General features: G+C 42.3%; 2 protein-coding genes across 5 annotated transcripts in view; both read left to right on the forward strand.

The window, feature by feature from the left end:
- The window catches only part of fnip1 (folliculin interacting protein 1), a 35,443-nt gene extending 22,073 nt beyond the window's left edge, over positions 1–13,370 (forward strand). For all 3 annotated transcript variants that reach the window (XM_006785011.3, XM_006785013.3, XM_006785012.3), the window contains 9 exons: positions 268–469; positions 843–928; positions 5,394–5,540; positions 7,223–7,392; positions 8,211–9,918; positions 10,053–10,218; positions 10,572–10,772; positions 10,907–11,022; positions 11,248–13,370. In XM_006785011.3, coding sequence (XP_006785074.2) covers positions 268–469; positions 843–928; positions 5,394–5,540; positions 7,223–7,392; positions 8,211–9,918; positions 10,053–10,218; positions 10,572–10,772; positions 10,907–11,022; positions 11,248–11,326 — 2,875 coding nt within the window. In that variant the 3' untranslated portion in view covers positions 11,327–13,370. The remainder of the gene's footprint in view (positions 1–267; positions 470–842; positions 929–5,393; positions 5,541–7,222; positions 7,393–8,210; positions 9,919–10,052; positions 10,219–10,571; positions 10,773–10,906; positions 11,023–11,247) is intronic.
- A 2,759-nt stretch (positions 13,371–16,129) lies between these two features.
- rapgef6 (Rap guanine nucleotide exchange factor (GEF) 6) overlaps positions 16,130–23,193 on the forward strand; it is a 136,504-nt gene continuing 129,440 nt past the window's right edge. For both annotated transcript variants that reach the window (XM_087847426.1, XM_087847427.1), the window contains exon 1: positions 16,130–16,630. In XM_087847426.1, the coding sequence (XP_087703552.1) occupies positions 16,556–16,630 (75 nt within the window). In that variant the 5' untranslated portion in view covers positions 16,130–16,555. The remainder of the gene's footprint in view (positions 16,631–23,193) is intronic.

Here is a 23,193-nt window from a genome sequence, read left to right on the forward strand (position 1 = left end):
AACCTCCTAAACACTTTGATTTAAGTTGCTGCAGATAATTTAGTCACTCTGAAGTCATTAAATATAACAAAATATAAGTAAATATAAAGAAATGCTGATTAGTTGGGGTCTTTTTTTTTGGGGGGGGGGGAGGGGGGGAATGTTTTATGCAAGGTGAGATGTAACATATCTAGTAGGATTTGGATTCACAAGGCGAAGTGTTATATACACATTTCCTCCTCTATCCTTGTTGTAAAGTTGACTCCATGTGAATCCTATCCTCCTTAGGTCGGTGGAGGAGAGCTTCAACATGTCGGATGAAAGCGGCGGTCCAAGTCTGGGTGTGATTCGGAAGAAGAAGATAGCCATAGGTGTCATCTTCACGCTGTCCCCCAATGCTGAGGAAAACAGCCGCTTCCAAGATTTCTTCTTCTCTCACTTTCCACTCTTTGAAAGCCACATGAACAAACTAAAGAGTGCAATTGAGCAGGTGAGTTAAAGGGATGGAATTTCATTTGAGGCCAACTTTTTATTGCAGTTTTAAGTTCCTATTCACCTCCCTGAATGATGATGTAGAGATAAGTTTTCCTGCAAAATCTAATGCATTAACAATGACATGAATGGAACAAAAAATACAAACCAGCACTGTTTGCTGCTGTAATGAGCAGAGCTGCTGTCAGATTGACCGGTCAATAGTCATGCCTTTTTATATTTGCGGTTCTGTTTACTGGTGTCTGTTGTTGGCACTGTAAGAGCTCTGGTAGATTTCCAGTGTTACCCAGTCTTCTCCTTTACAAGTTCTTTAGTTTGGCAGCTTTGTTGCCAAATATCTAAAAGTCCATGCGTGTTGTGTCGCTCTCAAGGCCATGAAGATGAGTCGGCGGTCAGCTGATGCCAGCCAGAGGGCTCTGGCTTACAGCCGAATGGTGGAGGGACTCAACGAATTCAGGTTGGACAACATATTCTATTTACTCACTTAAATATATAGGTGATCTTACAGAGTGTAGTTTATCTCACTTTTTTAATTACAAGCTTTTGTTTTGAACACTTCTTAAAACAAAGCTGGGGTTTTTTTTAGCAATAAGGGATGTTACATAACAGGGCAGAACTTAACCTGGAACATAAACCCTAGTAATAACTTTGAGTGACAAAAACAATGTACACAAGTGCTCATAGCTTTCTTAAAACAAAATGGTTGCATTAACACTGTAGGCTCTTTCTGTTAACCAAAGTCAGCTGTGTTATTCAGTTTCAGTCATTTAATATACATTAATATACAGTGTATTTGGGAAACTGATGATTTTTTTCAACTTCTACAAAATAAAACTGAATGCAAAAGGATGCTCTGAATCTTGCATCCATCTACACATCACGGCACATCTTATTTAAATCATTTTATTTTGGAGGCTGCACACTGCAGAGCCAGTGACCCAGCTCCACTTCGAGGTTCAGCCCTACATGAATACTGACAGAGGAGATCTGGACTTGGTCAAACTTACTGGCATTGAGCACCACTTAATTTTGTTTTCTGTTGTTGAGGCCATGTAGGCATGATATGCTGTAGGAAAGTAGCTGTGAAGGAATGCAAAAAGAGGGGTAATATATTCCTCTGTCTAGGAGACAAGGAACTGCTGCGCTGATGAAGGAAGGTACTCTATAAAAGAGACAGCCATTGTTATATATTCTGCAGCGACTCAACATTTACAAGGAATCAGATGACACAGATTTATATCAAAATAGTTTATCAGACTTTTTTTATCCAAAGCTGCTGTTGGCAAAGTCACGATGCTTTTGCAAAGTGGGTCACCAAGTATCCATTTTTATGCTGGTGCCGACATTTGGTCAGCTTTAATTACCTGAGAAGTATTTTATATGCGTCTTTCATTCCAAGCTTGGTTTGTTAAGCTAGTGGGTTACTAGGGTCCTCTTTCAACACCAAGCAGGCAGTGAATGTGAGTGCGAGACCTGGGGTTTACCAGCTAGGGTGGCTTGCGTTGAAAATACATGTGACATTTAATATTTACTGGCTGCAACAGCGAGTGTCATAGTTTTACCTTGTGAGTCTTTGTTTATGCAATCTCCTTGGAAAAAATAAAGTTCTGGGAGCAACGAATGTAGCGGGGAATTGGTTAAAGGTCATTTGTAAACTGAAATCTGCATTTATTTGCATATAAATGCACATTTGCTGTTTCGGCCTTGACCAAATCAAAGTTGTTACTTTGCTACTGCAGCGCACACAGGAGGCCTTTGCTTTGGGGCTTTGACTAATTTTAGGCAGATCACGTTTTAGAAGCTACATCTCAAATTATGCATCACTGCATACTTTGTTGAGAATTATTTCTTTAGACCTTTTAGAAACATCGGTTCCAAGAAGGGTTCGGTCTTTATTTGTGATGACATGAGTTATGAAATCATAAATTTGTGATGATTGGCCTGTAGGATTGTTCGGTATGTCTGTCTGTGTGTGGGTGAGACATGCTTGCCATTATTGTGTGACTCGTAAAATGTTCGACTTATATAATGTGCGTGCGTGTGCCCACCTGCTTGTCTCTGCCACCACTTTCACTCTCCACATACACACTGGCACGCAGTTCCCTGTTTGACATCCCACTCATTGCTGCAGTCATACGCCTGCTGACAGCCGGCCTCAGCAACCCAAGTCTCCTGAGTGTCAGCCCTATCTGTCTCAGGCAACTGGTCATGAGCACCAGAATAGTAAATAATATGCAAGTGCCAGGAGGAGGAATGCTGATGCCCTGGACTCACTAAATAGCTGCAAAACCACCTTCAGATATAGGCTAAATATGACAGTAGCCACTTTTGCCATTAAGTGGTTTTGACTTAATGGAACATTGCAAGACGTAACTGGACGAAATGCCTTTCTGTGACGCTGACGTGGCTTTAGCATAGCTGGAGGGTGGGCACGCGCACACACCCTGCATGTTGGCAAAGATAAGGTTAGTAGAAGCATCTGGACATAAATGTCACAGCAGACTATATTGGGGTTATGCCAGAATTTGCGGGTTAAGTTCGAACAGGATTTCTGTGCAAAGTAAAACACCTAACACACTGGAGTCTTAATTCTCATTCGGGCACACATACAGTGAAGTTGGGAAGTTTTTTTTAGACACTGAAATTGAGTGTCAAACATAAAGCTGTATGTCCCTGAAACTTTCTAAACAAAAAATACATAAATAAGTAAGAAGTCCCTTGAAGCACTTGGGTAAAACTCCCCCAGAAACTGAAATTTAAAGTCGGTAGATTGGTTCCATAGTGAGCTGACATGACAGTAAAAGGACAATCAGTGCTCTTAAAGTCTACCCAGCCTCCATTCTAGTTTAGCCTTAAGCATCTGAATAATGGTGGCAAAACAGAGTTTTCCCTGTTTGCATAAAGGTTACTCCCACAACCAAAAATCTTATTATTGGAATTATAACATGTTAGTCTCTATAAACAGCTTAACTAACAGTATTTATGATGCCTCTTAAAGTCAACTTATGAAACCAACTTATTCAAGCCAATGAGGGCAAATGCTTGGACTGTCTCTCACCATAGTGAGGTAATTTATATCTGGGTCGTCAGCCCGACACAACAGTTTAATTCCACATCACAGCCGTGCTCTTAATGTTCACCTAAACAGCTGATGCGTGGAGGCTGAAGCTAGATTTCGCCACTCATCTAGTGCTCATCAGACCTCTTTCCAGTGGCAGGCTTTCAGTAATGTACACCAGACACCGGGAACAAGCGGGGCTTAGGAAAGGCCGCAGGAAAAAGTCAACCCGTTTATAATACAGGAGTGAATAAAGTATTATTAGTTCATTTGATGCCACAGTCAAATGATGGATGATCTTTGCTGCCCTGCAAACAAAAAGACATAATGAGATCTGGAGATGTGTGTCTGATTTATTCCAAGTTCATTCTGCTTCACCGATTGATCACTGATCTTCTTGCTATTATCACACATTTTATCTGTCAGACTGTTACCTAACGCTGTGATGTTCTAGTTTAGAACGATTTGTTTTTGCGCTAGTACACTGATAAAGACTCGTTATGTTGGTTCAGTTAGTGACAAAGCAAGACTGTCAGCAGTTAAAATGAAATCAATAACACTAAAGGTCATCTAAAGCAACGCTTAGCTCTTTTTGTTTTGTTTATAACAACTGGATATTTGGCATCTTTCTATTTTAACATTAGGAACTCTTGAAACTTAGTTTTGTAGACATGGATTAAGCTGGGAGGTCTCCACTGAGTTTTCCTTTTAGTTGAGGATTAGTCAAAATCCACATGTAGGAAAGTGGCTGTTTGTCACTCTGAGCTTGGGTTTAGGGATGGATTTATTACAAATCTTACTTAAAAATAGATCTGCATGGCAGTGCTGTTAAATTCACCTAGAAACAGTGAGGCGTTAAGTTGTTTTCTTTGGAAAATTACGCAATCCTAAAATAGCTTGATCACCAGAATACTTGACCTGAAGTGAATGTCACTTCCACTGTGTGACACCTGTGTTTTCTGTCTGCATCACTCCTGTCGCCAGGTTCATGATAGGTCAGAGAGGTTGTGAGTTTACTGCAGAATTAACAGTGTTTACAGCTGTCCCGAAGCTTCCAGTAAGACTAAATCAAGAAATCAGGGCGGGGTTTTATTGCGTATCAGTAGAACCTACAAGTCTTGTGACAGATCAGCCGAGCTGATGGCAGATGGTTAAATCCATTTCAGTTTCCTTGACTATGCTGCTGTGTTAGCTGAAGATTGCAATTGTATTATAGATTCAGGTAATTTGTTTGCAGCAGAATTAAAGTAAGCAGAAAACTTTCTACAGAGCACCTCATCACCTGATAGAAACTGACAGCACTTTTTGTTTTCTTGTCTACTGAAAACTGCTCTTTTAATATGGGGGAAAATGGATTTGCATTTTCAAACCCTAAAGCAATGATCTGCAGTCCATATTTTAACCATGACTAAAAATTCCTGATTTTCCACATTCCTACGTCTGCAGAGATTCCCTTCTGCCTCTGTGTCAAAGCTTGGCCTCTGGCCGAGACATGCTCACCAATTCACCCCACGCTCCATGGAAACTCCTGTCCTTCTCAATGGACAAATGCCCCAGCCGAGCCACATACAGATGCATATACACCCACACACTGTACAGACCAAGAGACAAAGTTGGGTGTGTGTGTGAGGGGGAGAGAGAGGGTGCACGCAAGGTCGTCAGACTGTTACAAACACAGATACAGCAAGGGTCTCCTATGGCCTCAGTGTAGACAGCGAAGCTCTGTGAACTGAGATCTCTTTTGTTTACCCCAAGAGACAATAACGTCCCTGTTTTCTCTCTTTCTCCTTGTTCCCTTTCATTTGGACTCTCCATGGCCTCCCCCTCTTTTATCGCTCCCTCCCTCGCTGTACCTCATCTCCAGGATGACCATCTGTGACCTCTACACCATGCCCCGAGTGGCCGAACCCGTCTGGTTGACTATGATGTCTGGAGCATCAGAGAAGAACCAGCTCTGCGGTCAATTCATGAGGGAGCTTTCTCTGCTGATGGAGCAGGCCTCCAAGAACCAGTTGAGTGTCTCCTTATTCTTCCACCTACTTCACTATTAGTCAAGGAATTTCTATAGATGGCACACAGATTTAGTGAGTCCATGATGTTGTGTCCTACTAAGACAAAGATGCACAAAATATATATACATGTCGCATCTTTCTTTTCTTATCAACAGAAATGGGGAACATGCAGATTTTCTACACACACTTAACTATTCATTCGCTCTCCCTCATACTCCTTTGTTATGTTTAATCGCACACACAGACACTGACACCCTCTTTGCATCTATTTGTCCGCTTTAAAAAGTGCTGTGAATGAGAAGATCCCTGCCAGTCTCTAATTGCTTATTGTTGCTATTACAAAGCCATGTCAAACCACTGCTAATTGTGCACGTATGAATTGGTTGCAGCGCTTTTATTGAACATAGCACCCATATTCAGCAGAGTTAATTAAAGCATCATTCACTGCACTGAACTGAGGTGTTGCATAATGTTTAGTAAGGTGGTAAAAATGCCTTAAAATGTTTTATCAGATCTTAATTAGAGAGTAACACCACAGTGGAAGTGTTCACACAGTTGAAAATATTAAAACTGTGCTTGAGTTTTGTTTTTTTTATATGTAACTTTTTCTGTATTTTTTTTTTAATTAATTTGTCCTTTTATCTTCTATAAGCTCCATATCAAAATCTACAACTTCACTGATTTTGTTGAAAACCAAACTATATTTTACTTTTACGTATATTTTTTTACATTCAGTCATTTATTAGACCAATGAGAGAACATAAATAAAGGCAGATTATCATTACTGTACTACATGAGCCATGGATTTTAAGACATTTGGGATTTTTCTCGTGTTCTCTAATTTCCAGCATGCTCACTGAACTTAAATAGAAGTTTTTTTTCCCTAAGTAACCAGTTTCTGTATCAGCATCACCACTTAGCTGAAGTCAGTGTTTCCACCACTACTGCAACTACCTCTAAGTGCTGTTGACTCTTGAGTGAAGCATCATGTTTCCCTGGGAACCAGTGCTTTTACTGTATCACATCACATCTTTTATGAGGCCATCTCATCAGTGTTCCCATGACTGATGGTTCTGATAACTCCAGCAGTCCCGGCACGCGATTGAACTCTGCTAACATGACAGAGTTGAGTCATGAGACAGGAAGGGAAGTAGACACTTGTGGTCAGAACTGAGAAGTGAATCATGCTCATGGAGTGTGTGTGTTTGTGTGTGTATGGGTGTTTCGCTTAATGTGTGTAGCTGGGTATGTTTCAAACAAAGGATTTGTGTTTGTGGTGTCCAGTTCAACAAGAAAGAAATGACCAAGGTTTTCCAAGTAATGACCGCACATTTGACCTTACTGAAGTAGGTCAGGAGAGAGACTGAGAGAGAGAGAGAAAGGCAATTTCTGGACAGATGGTAATCATCGAGGGTGATCAGGGCGATATGGTCGTAAGCTGTGCTCATAGCATGGCAGCATGGTGGTTAGCGCGCTTGCCTCACAACAAGAAGGTTAAATGTGTTGAGTTTAAATGTTCTCCTAGTGTCTGCGTGGGTTCTCTCTGGGTAGTCTGGCTTCTTCCCACAGGTTAAGAAGTTAGGTTAAGTAGGAAATCTAAATTGCCCGTAGATGTGCATTTAAGTGTGAATGATCGTGATCATGCACTGATTCCCTCTTGATTTATTTTTTCCCCCCTTAGATTCCTTCCCGCATTATTGACAGCGATTCTGACCAATCATCTGGCTTGGGTGCCCACCGTCATGCCAAATGGGCAGCCTCCAATCAAGATCTTCCTTGAAAAGCACTCCTCCCAGAGCGTCGACATGCTGGCAAAGACGCACCCCTACAATCCTCTCTGGGCACAGCTAGGTGAGACGGTCAAAGACAAACACACAGGCAGAGAGAGCGAGATGTGCCTTTGCTTGTTGTTAAAGCACCTGGGTGGAGTGGAAGTAAAACGTAACACCTGTGTTTGCTCTTTATTTTCACTGGAACATTGTTGCCATTGTTAATCATTACAACTTGAAGACAAGTTATGACTAGACTATGTTCAATACCTGCAGCTTTAAATCTGAGTAAGCTAGATGTCTGTGCATCATCCTAAGAGGTGTAATGCAGACATTGTCGTTTAAGTCATCTCAGAAGCAGCGGTCATTCCAGTCCACATTGCATGTGTAATATAAATGCTGTTTAAAATTGTAATAACTTGAAGTGAAAACTGGGTATACTGTTAAAACTCTCCCTGATTCATGTGAAAAGCACTGCGTTGTTTTGCAGAAGTTGATCTAATTGAAGTACTGAGATTTATTAGTAGTTGGCTATTATGTAAAATCCTATAATAAATTTTAAAGGGAAGCCTCATTTTTACTCATGTGACATGGAATGTAATTAGAAAGTGAGTTAACACTGACACCTAGTGTTAACAGCTGAGAGCTGCAAACAGATGTGTGTCATATGTAAAGAGAAGAGTGAAAGAGATAACCAAGTACAGTATTGTTGGTGTGTATGGGTGTTTAAGTAAACAATAAAGAAGAAAATGTGATATTTTTTACTCTCCAAAAAAACTTGTATTCAAAATATACATTTCCTGTCTGAGATTAGGGAAAAAATGTAAAATTATAAAGCCAAGAAAATATGGAATTAATTAACATATTTGTAAAAATTACTGTTCTTTTATCTTTTTGTAGGGGACCTGTATGGGGCCATTGGCTCCCCAGTTCGGCTGTCAAAGACTGTAGTAGTTGGCCGCAGACAGGAGCTTGTCCAGAGACTCCTTTATGTCCTTACCTACTTCATTCGCTGTTCGGAGCTGCTGGAGACGCACATGCTGGACAGTGCTGAGGACGAGGCCATTGTCATGCCCGGCTCCCTTATAACTACCTCCCTTAGAAAGGGCGAGGTGGAGGAGTCGGATTATGTCCTGGTTACCGTCCATAAACCCAGCGGAGACTACCTATCCCAAGGGGCCCACAGTCAGCAGACTGAGACAGAAGACAGCATCTACCCTTCAGACAACAGCCTGCAGAGCAGCACATTCACAGACAATGAAGTGGAGCACAGTGCTGGAGAGCCGCCCAACGAGGAAGAGGAGGAGGATGAGGATGAGGAAGACAGCAGCGAGAGCCAGGGATCGAGGAGCAGTGTGCTTCAGGCAGGACACGGCCAGGGCACAATTCCCATTAACAGGACTGCAGAGGTGACAGAAGCTAAGGATGTGTGCAAGGAGCCTAGCAGCCGACTGTTCACAGAGGCTCGAGTGGAGACTGTGCTGCACGTCGGCTTGGCTTCCACCAGGGAGCAGGTCTGTGTGCTGGATATAGAGACCAAGGGTGACCTGAAACCTATTGATCCATCCATCCCCACAACCCTTGGATCAGATCCATCCTTACCTGTCCCCACGGAAGTTAAAAACTGTGGGTTCGATGCTTTAATTAATGCAGCATCTGGAAACCAGACCACTAAAGTGCTCCCTGCTCGGCCGTTGGGGATGCATTTGGAGAAGAAGCCTCCAGATAAGAACCTGATTGCTGGAGTATCAGTGATACCGGGAAACTCTGTGATAGGGCCCATGGCTTTGACTCTGCCAGAAGACGAAGAGCCAACAACAAAAGTGACTTTTCTCATTGGAGACTCCTTGTCTCCTGAATCAGACACAGAGAGCCGCGGAAGGAAGGTGGAGGAGGACTACAAGAAACACATGCAGCAGCTGCAGCAGCCATCACAGCATCAACGAGGACAGCATTATCAGCAGCAACCGCAGCAGCTGCAGATGGGAGCCGAGCTAAAGACCAGCTGCACCAGAATGTCAGAGGACCAAACCAAACAGACCAAGGCAGTTTCCACCCTGCAGCGGGTACCGAGCAAGATCTCCCAGTGGGACCTGAACTGTAGGGATGATTTTGATGTTTATTTCAACCCTGGGGAAACTAGGACTATAGATAATGTTGCCAAACAACATGAGGCCAGTAGGAACAAGGACTCTGTGGACTTTTCAGCGGCTCCTCGGTATCATGAACTAGGGGATCTTGGCTTTCACAGCAAGGCCAGGGTGCAGGGTTTGGGCCTTTGTTTAGGTCCAGGTAGTGGAGAGATGCAGTCATGCAGGAAGGGAGAGAGGTTGTTGGATATGGAGAGAAGGTGCAGGTGTGAATCTACAGACTCTTCTGACATCTGCGTCTGCAGGGGCTGTCCTGCTGAGCAGGACAAAGATCTTGTGTTATCAGTCCCCGTTCCCCAGGATGCAAGGAGTAACAGCAAAGAGGACCAAAAGCACAAATCGGCGCCCATCAACGACTGGGAAATACCACGCAATGAGAGCTCAGACAGTGCGTTGGGAGACAGTGAGAGTGAAGAGACTGAGGACTGGCAGGAGGAAGTTCTGGTGCCTTTTCCCGGGTGAGTAGAACTTGCTCACAAACGTGTTTTGGTTTTCAGCAATAGCTGATTAGTTGTTGAGGAATAAAAACTAAATCTATCCACAAAATATGAAATAAAATAAACAAATTTCTCATGTCATGTTTCATCGACAGGTCAAAGCTGGTGGAGAACTACTCTAAGCCAAGCATTGCTAATTTTGGCCGGTCTCTCTTTGGAGGCTACTGCCCCACCTATGTGCCAGACTTTGTACTGCATGGGATGCCCAGTGACGAGAAGCTACGGCAGAACCTCATGACTGAATTAACCCATGCAGTTCAGGTAAAGACTGGAAGGACTTACTCTTTAAGGAGCCACACGTTTTCCCTGCATAAACAAAAAGCTGAATGGTGGTGTCATATCCAAAAAGGAGGCTTTGCAGCATCAGGGAGTGGGCAGCCTGAGATCATGCCAGTAGTTAAACTTGAACTCTACTTTTCAGCTGGAAAATGATCCTAAGCACACAATTAAATCCAGCAGGAAGTCACTAAGAAATTAAGAAAAAAATGGAGTTGACTCATGCATGTTTGAGAAGTAATAAAATAGAAGACTGGGTCACGTTATGGATATTCGTGCTTTTTGTGCTTTCTATGTGTATTTCATTGGTTTAAATGGCTATCCTTATCCTCCTGTAGCATCCAGTATTGGATGAGCCCATAGCCGAGGCCGTCTGCATTATAGCAGACACAGACAAGTGGACAGTGCAGGTGGCGAGCAGTCAGAGACGAGCCACCGATGTCAGCAAGCTGGGGAAGGAGGTCCTGGTGTCCAGCCTGGTTTCCAGCTTATTGCAGTCTACTAACCAGCTTTACAAACTCAACGTGTCCCCCAACTTTGTACGCTAAGTCTTCATCTTTCTGCTTTAGAGTCAAGATCATGTTGACCCCTAATGATTTGTGTGTATACAGTAAATACCACTTATATTATTGCTTATAAGTAATGCTCCATGTGTTGTTCCTCTCCTCTTTAGTGTATAATGCACCTTGAGGACCGTCTGCAGGAGATCTACTTTAAGAGTAAGATGCTTGCTGAGTATTTGAAGGGCCAGACCAGAGTCCACGTGAAAGAACTGGGCATGGTTTTAGGGTAAGCCGTTTACCTTTTCTCTTATTCCGACTTTGAAATGTTAAAGTTTGTCTCTGTATAGGCTTATCCGCACCCATTTCAGCCAGTTGTTTTCATCATTACAGCTAGTGACTTGGATACTCCCATCTTAAAAAAAATACAGGTCTTGAATAAATTTCCCAGGTGAACAACAGTGTAAACCTTTAATCTAACTTTTATTTATTATTTTATTTGGTATCTTTCCAGAATCGAGTCCAGCGACCTCCCCTTGCTAGCTGCCGTGGCCAGCACTCACTCCCCCTATGTTGCCCAGATCTTACTATGAAGCAGTACTGGCACTGAGGTCTCCAACAGTTCGCTTCCTGGGGAGGCCGGTCAGAGCAGTGCGGTGCCACCCGGCCCCAGAAACGGGCCCTCCACGCTCTGCTGCTGACTCTCTACATGGTTTCCTGACCCGCGTGTCTGTGTGGCACAGGTCTTTATGGACCACAGCCAGAGCTCATGCTTAAACTCATTGCTGCTTTTTCGGAGCAATGATGCCGTTGAACCACAGGGTGGAGTTAGAGACCACAGACCCAGAGATGGAGCGAGGCACTGTGGATGAATGGAAACATCCCTGAGATGACCTTCTCCTGTCGTTGTTTGAATGTTTTTAAATAGGACTCTTTCATTTTAGGACACAAAAGCCAAAGACTTTAATTTTATTTTTCAGCTGAAAATGAAAATCTAAGGGTGTCTGTAGTGTAATAACAATGGATTTGTTTCTTCATCTGCTTTTTTCCCCCTGTACAATCTTAAACCTGGTCATACGAAGTGATGAATAACATGTTTAAATGAAAGGCGGATGATTTTAAACTTTCCTTTGAGGTAAATATCACTTGGAAGAGAACTTTATCAATCTCATGCCAATTAAGTCTTTTTGTTTATCGTCAGGACTTTGTTTACAGGCCAAATTTCCCTGAGTTAGATCAAAAGATTTTGCTTTTTGTCAAACTGCAGTGCCCACCTGACTTCTTGTTTTGTTTTTGCAAACTTGTTTTGAAATGGCGAATTAAGTGGCTATGACATTCTTATCACAGGTACAGCACTACCTCAGATCTTCATATGGGCATGTGGCTAACCATGTATAGCCGCCCCATAGAAAACCCTGAGGTACTTTCTAAGCTATTTTAATCAGAGGAATGTCAACTGTGCAGACTCTATGCTGTGTTCTCATAAAATTTTTAAAAAAGGGAAAGGCTGTGTAATTCCTTAAGATGATTGATTCACACAAAAAAAGGAAGAAACTTATTTTTGCGTCAGAATGTGATTAAATGGGGTCCCTTTATACTGTGGAAAAGCTAAACCATGCATTATCTACATCTATTTTACAACCAAAAAAGAAAAAATGCTGAAATATTTTCACACTTTTATAGCTTTGCGACCTTTATACGATGTTTACGGCGTTGATGTTTGCTGCAATGAGAGGAATAGAGGAACACAGTAGGCCTTATAGTGGATATGTATATGTCAGCTGACACTATTCTCAAGCTTGTTTCTATTACAGTTAGACTCACAAAATACAAAACTATAGTAGGACACGTTTTCCTTTTGTTTTCTTGGCATTGACAGATTTTGGTTGTTATGCAGTATAAGCAGGGTGCGATTTGTTGAGGGTAAAAATGCAGGCTTAGATTTTGTGGAATCTGGGACACTCTTTCTTCTTCTTTTTTTAAAATAAATCTTGACTTGATGGGAAAATTTTAACACGTTCACAAACTGCCCGAATCAGAGAGAGCTTCACATATTTTCTAACTATAGCGTACTTTTTATCCAGCACCTTGGAGGCAGTGGGACAATTTTTGAACTTCTGCAAATCTTTAAGATGAAAATATTGTTTGAGCTTGTTAATGGAAGCGCAGTCTAACTGCATTCTCTGAAAGCAGCACTCTAACCCTGGGAATTGCACAGTGTTTGTGTGTGTGTGTGTTTGTTCAGCCCAAATCGCACCCTGGGTATAACCCAAGTCTTAACGGAAAAGTGGCATAAATGTGTCGCAGGCTTCTGGAGAGCTCGTTTTTGCTGTTATAATTGATATATACAAATATGCTTGTTACTGTATTTGAAGATACTCCGCTATATCAGCCTACTTTTTTTTTTTTTTTTTTTTTTTTTGTACAAACCAGCCATTATGTTTAAAGGGTATGGATTTATATCTCCTTTTCCCTCTTTGTATATGGATAAATTATTTAGTTGCCTGTGTTTAAGTGTAACGGTTTGTGTAAACTGTACATACTCAAGTTTATTTCCATGTATTTGTACAGAATGTCTTTTAAAAAATTGTCTCCTCGAATTTATTCTTTTCCCAATTTTATGGGAACGTTGTGCAATAAAGATGCTGATGATGAAAATTTCCGTGCCTCTCCGGGAAAGTTTTTCTATCTCCGAATTTAACGGACAGTTAGTTGACATGACCCCGTGTTTTTGGTTGGTTTACAAGACATTACAAAGTGGCTTCCTGTCAAACCACAAGCCTTTGAGTCACTGGCGCAGCTCCAGCTTTACGTTTCATCACATCCTTCTATTGTGGTTTCTTCTCTCCTTCCCCACAAACACTACATAATAAACTATTCCATGACTGCATAATTATGTGTAAACTGGTTTTAGCTTTTAAGGAAAGCCGTCTTTCATTTTCTCTTTCTTATCATATAAGCAATGCAAATTATGCGTTGTTTTTGTTTTGTTTTTTTTGGGTCTGTCTTACACAGACAGTGGATCTAAATCAGGGCACACTCTACAACAACAGCACTTTTGTTAAGTTTGGCTGTCAGCAGTCACCATCTGGCTTACACATTGTACCCACCTTTGAATTTCCCACCCTGAAGCTGTCTGCCACTCCACCCAGCCCTCCTCTCATTGCACGAGGTTAAATGAACAGAGCACGTACACACACACCGCAGTTATGCAATAAATGAAGGAGTGTCCTGACTCAAAGCAAATACACTGGTGGAAGCTATGTTTCCCCACAGTAGCAACACTGCTGCCTTATGTGAATGGTAATTTATTAACACAGGGTAACAAGAATCAGTAGAAGTCGAGGTATGTGCACATTAAAGGAGTGGTTTATTGGATCTAACTCGGCTCTGCAGCTCATTCTCTAAGGGCACGGGTTTAATTATGAAATATAAGGTCAAAAGGAGCTGAAGAAAACAGATTTTTGCCACCTGGAAAAGTCAATAAGTCATAATTGTGAGGTAGGAATCCATAATTATAACACACCAACTCCAAATTCTGAGAAACATCATCTAACTATAACAGGGGTGGGCAATTCCAGGCCTCGAGGACCAGTGTCCTGCAGATTTTAGATCTCACCTTGGGTCAACACACCTGAATCACGATTAGTTCGTAACCAGGCCTCTGGAGAACTTCAGGACATGTTGAGGAGCTAATTTAGCCATTTAAATCAGCTGTGTTGGTTCAAGGACACATCTAAAACCTGCAGGGACACCGGCCCTCGAGGCCTGGAGTTGCCCACCCCTGAACTATAATATACTTTGTAATGCCATTTGTATTCTTCAGGTGGCAAAAATCGACTTCAATATAATCCCTCAAGTCAGGTGTTGCGTTCACGTGCGTTAGGGTAATCTCAATATTCCGCAAGCAGAGCATGTGTGTGAAGGCAAGGTTGCACTTTGCCTTCACATGTGTCCAAAGGCAGAGGGAGGATCTATGCTGCGTTTAAGTACTGCTTTCATAATTCCTACACTGAAACACAGCCTGACCCTTCCCTTCTGCTGCACTGCTTTCAGCTTTTATCTGTATTTTCATTTATGACTGTGGTTGTTTGGAAAAGCCCCTGTGGTATAACAATTTGCATGTCTTTCTTGTAAATAGCGTATGGTAATGTATTGACAGACAATACAGATATGTATGGATAGTGGATAGATCGTGTTATTCGAAGTTTCCATACACTCATCACAGGCCTGAATGCCATATTTAGGGGTTTTTAATTATTTCTTTGAACTGTTCTTTTCTCATGATAGAATTATTGAACACTGACTTAAAATAAAAAGGTTTTAAACATTTTAGGGTTTTTTTCAAATCCACACATGGTTAAAGTACACATACACCCCAGCTAATATTTGGTTAAATACCCCTTAGCAATTTGCACCTTGATCAGACATGTTTAGTATCTTACAGCAAACGTCTGGGATAGCTCTTAGGATAACTGGTAGAGGTAATTTAAATTGGGTGGTTGCCTTGTATTTTTAATAGGGTTGAGGTTGTGGCTTTGGGAAGGCCATTCGGGTCAGTTTTTTCCATGTTTCAGGTAACTGCTGATTTGAGGTGAAGATAAAGAATTTGGAGATTGACCTCCTCCATTATTCCACAAGCTTTGTGCAATGTAGGACCAGTAGGACTAACAGCAAATCAACCCCAAATCATGATGCTACCACCACCACGCTTGATAGCTGGTACAGTGTGCTTAGGCTGGAAAGTCTCCAAACAAGCTCTTGTCGCTGTGGTCAGAGAGCTCAATTTTTGCCCGTCCGACTATAAGACCCTTCTCCAGAAGACATTTGGCTTGTCCATGTGGGCAGCAGCACATTTCAGTTGAGCTTGAACAAACTGATTTTGGAGCAGGGGCTTGTCTTGTTTCTTTATCAACACCCTCTCAGTTCATAGTGATGTAAAACTTGCTTCATTGTGGACACTGATGCTGGTGTTCCAGCCATTTCTAATTCAGGTCACGCTTGTGTCTGAATAGTTTTGTTTAAATGGTTGATCTTGAAATCTGTAGTTGTTTAGAAACAACTGGCAAACAACTGTGGCTCTAAGAGACCTTGATAACTTATGTAAATCTACAAATCTCTTACTTATATGATCACTAATGTCTCTGAATTTCTCATTGTTCTGAGTATTGGTGAATTCAATGGGTGTTGTGTCAAACCTGCTGTACAGTCACTTCAGCCTGGGGGAAAACAAAAACAGTTAACAGATATCATTAAAGATTCACCATGACACTAATGCCCACGATGAATGTGTGTAAACCTATGAGCACAACTGTAGCTACCACTTGTGGCGCACATGTGTAGCTACTATCACGATGAAGTGTAATTTTCGACAGAACTTAAACGCAGCACCCCGCTCGGGCAGACAGATGTCGTCAACTCTCCACCGTCGGATTCGCGGGAGGAGGGATCTAAATCTGAACTCCTGGATCTAAATGACGCTGACTACCGAAGTGGATATTTCCTTTACCAAAGATGTACAGAAATCAAGGCAGCAGGTCCAACAGACGTAACTTTCTGTCACACTTTGGCGGTGCCTGCTCTCTCTCAGACGCACAGTAACGAGGAGCTACTTGAGACTGAAGTTTTTCCCCCCTTTCTCTTCTCCTGGAGAAGAAGGAGTTCTTGGTCGGTCCGTTTGGAGTAAACTCCATCCATGCTCGGCTTGGCGAGGACAAGATCCACGGGGATTTGGTCATCCCGGGTCGACTAAGAGCAGCTAGGAGACGTGAAGTGAGAGTCAGACGGAGTAAAAAGTCCTACTGTGGATTTGAGCCGAAGTTATGAAAATGACCGGCGCTATGGAAACTTCCTTTAAGCAGGCTCTGAAGAAGCCGCCCTCGCTGCGGACGGCGGAGGTAAACAAAACCAGCGTTTCTTTAATTAGCATTGCCTCACTAATGTTTGCTAAAATCAGACGTTTGCGCCTCTTGGTGTTTGGAGTTTGACTTGATTGAGCCAACAGTGGCTTGCTTGTGGTATAACAATCTAATTGAGACTTTTCAGTGAAGTCACATGCTCGTTAGTGGAAAGTGTACATGACTTAAACAACAGTCTGTAATATAGAAAGGGGGAAAATAGATATTTAGCTAGTTTTTAGATTAGCAGACTTTACTGTCAGAGTTTCTGATGGTTCTGGAGTGGTTCATTGAGAGGTTGCCGGGGATTCAAGGCCGAGGTTGGGTTAAACCCTTTTTTTTTTTTTTTTTTTTTTAATTACATTTTTTTTTTCCACATCCTGTCTTACAAAACAAACCCTAACCTCGCAGCTTCCCATCAGATGGCTAAATCCATAAGCCTGGGAGTTAGTTTGTGCAAACCTCATCCCGATCGAGGCCAGTTAAGTTTAATAGCTGCTGCTCCTTTCTCATCCCTCCTCTGCCTCCTCCCTGTGTGAAGCTATGGAAACACAGCTGGCTTGTCATTGCTTTAGTTACACTCTCTGCCCCCCCGCCCCCCCCCAAAATAACTCAGAGAGTACAGCCCCTCCGTTTTCAGTTCCTGGTGATAGTTTTGAAGTTGTAGGCACATTTCAAGTCAGAATATTGTGTTTTCTTCTTTTGGAAAGGCTCCTTTTTCAGGGGCGCCACCAAGGGGGGGCCAAAGGGGGCACTGGTCCCGCCCAGAATTTGCTGCCACCCCTGACAAGACAGTTCTATGTTGGTAATAATTTTAATAAAGGTGAGCGGAAGAGAGAGGAAGACACCCTATGTTGAGATGAAACATTAACTTGTTATTTAAAACCGACTATTATGAATTTCAAACTCTAATTTGGTTTTCATATGTAGCCATTTTCAGTGTTATTAACTTTAATTGCGGGAAATTAACTAAGCATATAATGCTTTTCTTTCTCTCGTTTTCCACATTTTTAAAGAATCTATATTAGACAACAGCATAATAAAACTGGAAATTCTGTTTTTGGTGTGCCCCCATACGGCCACCCCAATGAAAAAATTCTGGAGGCACCCCTGCTCTTTTTTAAAGGCTCCAATTTCCTGTTTGCTTGTGGGGTGTATGGAAGGTAGAAAGCCTCTTTCACACCGTCATAGAGAGCTTTTGTGCAGACTTGAACAAACCAAAACAACCTTGTTTAGTCTATAAATATGACACAGTGATGGCAACGAAGTGGGTCTGTGATTATTTGTGCGTGATACTTACAAAGTAACTCATTTTTGACTTTACTGATCTTATTTGTACATGGGTGAGTTGCTGTGTGTTTATTTCTTACTTAATTACTTTTTGGTATAATTAAGAAGCTGTAAATTTTGAGAATACAGTTAGGTCCAAAATTTAGACCCTTGTTTGCATTTCAAATCTTTGCTGGGCTGGATTTGGCCTCAGGGCAATATGTGTGACACCCCTGGTCTAAAACTCTCACAAGTAGCCATGGAGTAGTCTCATCTGAGCCAGTTGGTCATGATTAAGTGTACAGACTGACGCTAAAGGATGTAGGTAGTGTCATATCATCCATCCAACTATCTATCATCCATTTTCTTCAGCTTATCCAGTTTAGGGTCTGGATCATTTTGCAGCTGCTGTAATGTGAAAGGGCATGGCACACCCTGGACAGGACGCCAGTCTATCACAGAGCTAACACAAAGAGACAGGCGATCATTCATGCTCTCGTTTGCATCCACGGAGAATCTCAAATCCGTTAATCTAACCCAGTGCATGTTTTTGGACTGTTTGAGGAAGCCAAAGTACCCGGAGAGAACATACAAAGTTCACACAGGAAGATCACAGCTGGTCGGTTGATTCGAACCCAAGATCTTCTTGCTTTGAGGCAGAAAAACCTTCCAAATAACAAACAGCCTAAAAACGGACTCGCTATATTTGATGTGAGACAGACAATTCAAGAAGTACACGAAATCTTCTCAAATCCTTGTCAGAATCCTCACACAATCTCCGGACCTTAACGCGCGTTTCGCTCCAGTGACAACAACCAAATCTTGACCTTAGCTGCTGGCTTGACTTCACTCTGTTGCAGATCAGCGTCAGATCTCTTCTTCTGCTTATGTTTTACCTATCTCATTGTGTTGTACTACATCACTAATAATAATGTCGAGTTGTTGTGTTTTTCTTTTTGCATGAGTCGGGACATGTTCTTGGGTATGAAAGCGTGGTTTCCAGAGATCAGTTTCCCCCTGTGCACTCACCTGAGGCTTAGTGGAGATGAACTTGAGATTAAAGAGGGGCTACGAGGCCTTTTGGGGATTTTTTTTTTTTGCGAAATTTGATGAAAACTGAAAATGCAGTGTTTCTATGGCCTCTGGTTTGCAAAGTAGCATGTCCCTTCTTGTGTCAGCATGCCAGATTCAATGTTGTAGGAGTTCGGGGCAAGAAAAAGGTGGTACAACACAAGCAATTGAGCATGTAGCACGGTGGCTTAGCGGCCAGCATGGAGTATGCGTGAGAGAATAGAATAGACTAGCCCTTTGTTGTCATTGTACACGTACAACTAAATTGTAGATGCTCCACATCAACTGTGCCGAAATAAAATACAAATGGTAAACAGCAAGAATAAATAGCAAACAGGACAGTTATATACAAAAGAAGAGACATATATACAAAAATAAGAGAAAGAGAGAAAGAGTCTTTGTGCTTAAATCAGGTGAATTTTCACAATTGTACTTTACTGTAAACCTGTCATCTGAATTTTCTGGATGTGCTGTAGGTACGCCTGTCTCCTGTACAGATGTTTGGCTGAGTGTGAAATCTTTCCCACCGCACGTTTAATTCCTCCCCAACCCTCCCTAGTTTTGTGGGTCTTTTTACCTCCCTGCCTACCTTTCTCGTTGCCATCCAGACGGCCCGGTGGTAACGGACGACAAATCATGCCTGGGTGATTTACAGTGGTTTGGGCTTCTCCCAGCACACATCGGACATTTATGGGAATTCCAGTCATCGCAAAGCCACAGGCTCCCGAGGGAAAGGTGCAAGTAAAGGAGAGACGCTTGCTCTCTCAGCAAGCACGAACAGAGCGGAGGAGCATAACGGTGTGTGGTCGAAGCCTTGTTCTTGGAGTGCTCGCAGAGAAATGTTTCAAAAGAGGCCGTGTGTTTCAGCAGGAGCTACCGAAGACAGTGGTTTGCTCAGCGCTGACACAGCTCAACAAATTAGGGTTAAGTAAAGGATAACACTGGGATGTTGATTTAAAAAAATCGTTGCCCAGATTAAAGGCCTCCATCCACGGGCCCTGGGTCTGTCTAGTCAGCACAGAAATGTCAGCATTTGTCATTTTCCTCTCTTTAGAGGCCTTTGGCTCCCATTCATTCTTTAAAACTGGCCCCACAGCTGAGGGCAGCCTAGGCTAGATGATGTCACAGTGGAAATGGTACCAAGTGTTCTGATTTTCTTTATTTGATCAAAATGTCACTGCATCAGAGAGGCTCATGTAACTGTCATTTCAATTCAATTTATTTAGCGCAAAATCACAACAATTGCCTCAAGTTACTTTATATTGTAAAGACCCTGCAATAATAGACAGACACCCCAATAATCAGCAAGCACTTGGTGACAGCGGGATGGAAAAACTCCCTTTAAATAGGAAGAAACCTCTGGCAGAACCAGATTTAGAGAGGGGCAGTCATCTGCCGTTACCGTGGAAATGCAGAGTCGCATATACATGGTATAGTTAAAGTCGTAAAACGAGCCAAATCTGCGTGAGGCTGACAGGAAATTGCATCCTAATTCCAATTTTATATGGAATATACTTTGCTCTGCACGACACCTCAGTTGCATCTTTCTAGAAAGCGAAGTAAGATGGTAAAACCGCTCTCTCTGATACCGAGCCTTTAAGTGCTGTGATGTAAATGACAGAACACTTAAGGGGAATGACATTAAAAGAAAGCCTCCGCATCTGCTTTTGTGCAAAGTACACACACATTATTTAGTATCTGAAACTGCGTGTGGGCATATATAGTCTTCTTGCTTCCTGCTTGCTTTCACTGGTACTTTATTTTTCTCTTCGGTGTTGCTCGGGCATCGCTGAACAGCTGACAAAGTCTGCTCAAAATACGCTTCTGGTGACTTTCGGCGATAAAGACAGCAGGAGGTGAAGACAGCAAACACGCGTGACACCAGTAACTGTAAAACTGATATTCTCAGATATTTGCGGCGTCCAATTGGTTCGATGTAGTTTACGGCTAATTACCACTGAACATGGCTAGACATGCTGCTAGACAAGGCTGGCGTCTTCTAGCTGTACTGATATTGCAATTTGAGCTATATCTTTAGGCTTCAGTAATTAACCCAGCCTGCTTTACTACAGGATATTTTATTACCCATAAACTACCCCAGACTATGCACTTTTCTCCGGGGTTGCTGTTTTAACCGTAATTATTGGAAAATTAGGAAAGTACTCCAGTAAAACAAACCAAAGTAAAAACCAGTTTGACACATGCATCATTTTACAGAGAACTGTGTGGGTTGCACACAAGTTTGATTCAGACATTTTTCATATTTAACGGAGCATGGTGGCACGTGTTGGTTAACACTGTTGCCTAACAGCAAGAGGGTCCTGGGTTCAAATCCACCAACTGGCTGGTGGATCTGATGTGAGCGTGACTGGTTGTCAGTCTTTTTTGTTAGCCCTGTGACAGACTGGCGTCCTGTCCCCAACTCTCACCCTATGGCAGTTGGGATAGGCTCAATACCCCCCACACCACCACCACCCCCAGTAACCCTCCTGAATTGGATGAGCAAAAGAAAATGAATGGATTTGATCGCTTTGCAGAATACAACTTCAGGGTTTCTGCCAGTGCATTGCAAAACCCTATTAGTAGAGATTGGTTTTTCTATAACAGTCAATCTGTTTCAACAAACCACCCTAAAAATTCTATAAAAAATGTTATAAAGAACCAGTCAAATCTCATGACTTAATAGACCTGTACAGCTTGACTCCACTTATCTGCACTAATGACAACAGGCCTGGTCATTGATAATGTATGAGTGGAAGAATAGCCATGGTTCTTTGCTCTACTGCTGTTCTACACATAAAGTGGGAAATAAATTGACCACCAGTCTGTCCTTTCACCTTCTTGTTCTTCCTCCTAAATCACATAATAACAGTCATTGTTAAACAGCGGCTGTGAAAACCTTTTTTTTTTTTTTCCCCAGTTTTCAGTCAAGAAAGGGAATCAAATCTCAGATCAGCAGCTTTTGAACACACTGACATTTTTTGATGAGCCAAGCAATTCGTTGGATTTTTTTGCCAGTTTATAAAATCTAGTCAGTGAGACATTATTCTGTCATCATGGGGCAGCATCGAGGTGAATGAAGTGGATAGGAAGTGATGTTTTAGACGAGTGAATTAACCTTTCAAAGCCAGATTTTTGGATGCAGCGTTTTTAAAGGTGAACGCCGCAAACTGCCAGCTGAAGTGAGGTAAATGACACTGATTATCTTGTTGCAGTTGCGTTTGTCAAGTTGCGGGATGTATTTGGCAGCATGTGGACGGTCACTTTTTTGAAGCGGAAGTGCTGGAAAAACGGGCAGCATAAGAATCAATTTTAAATGAGACAAGCTGTGTTGGCTGCACAGAGTTTTTCACGGTGTCTCCTAAAAGGAAGGTCTTGTTGGGTGTTTCCAGTATTCAGTAATTAGTACAAGAAGCAGTCCAAGGAAAGACAGCCAGTGAACTCTTAACAGGGTCATGGGTGCCTAGTACTCACTGATTGTGGCATAAATTGCTGAAAACCTTAATGTTGGCTAAGATCTGTAGTGTGACTTAATAGTAACTCGCATGGACTCGTAGCTGGCTGTGCATCAGAGTTGGACTGTGGTGAAGTGAAAGAAAGTGGCCTGCACTGATGAATCAGCTTTTCTCTTCCTTTACCAGGCGCACGTCTACTGTTCACCTGGAGAAAAGATGAGTCCATGCACTATGTGAAAGCTCTTCTCGTTCTGCTGAGAAAGGTTGGCCCTGCCACTTTGACGTGTACTAAACACTGGTGCAGACTCCCTTCACCCCCTTTCCAACAGGATAGTGCATCATTCTGCAAAGTTTTAATGAATGTGACAAAGTCTGAGGAGGAGACTTAAAGAACCTATAGCTCGTGTCCTCCTGCCTAATAGCACAGGCCGTCTTTAGAGGTCTTTGCTTTGACAAGTTGGAACTGCTTTGGTGGAAGAGGGGCGACCTACATGGTGTAATGCAGGTGGTTTCCATATTAAAACTGCCTATTGTACATTGCTGGCCCACTTAGCATAAGAAATGGGTATATTTTCTTAATTTTCTGCAAAGCTTTCAAACATAAATACACGGCAGAAAATTTCTCAGTATTTACTATTGGTTTCTAAACCACAGGTTGGCCTGTGGTTTAGACATCTGTTGAAGAGAAACTGAATTTGTGAGACTTCCTTTCACAGTGTCAGACTGACTATTATGCCAGTTATAAACTGGCGTGCTAGGCAAACACTG

Source organism: Neolamprologus brichardi, chromosome 10, assembly GCF_056152115.1.
Source record: "Neolamprologus brichardi isolate AB-2024 chromosome 10, ASM5615211v1, whole genome shotgun sequence".
NCBI classification, from domain to species: domain Eukaryota; kingdom Metazoa; phylum Chordata; class Actinopteri; order Cichliformes; family Cichlidae; genus Neolamprologus; species Neolamprologus brichardi.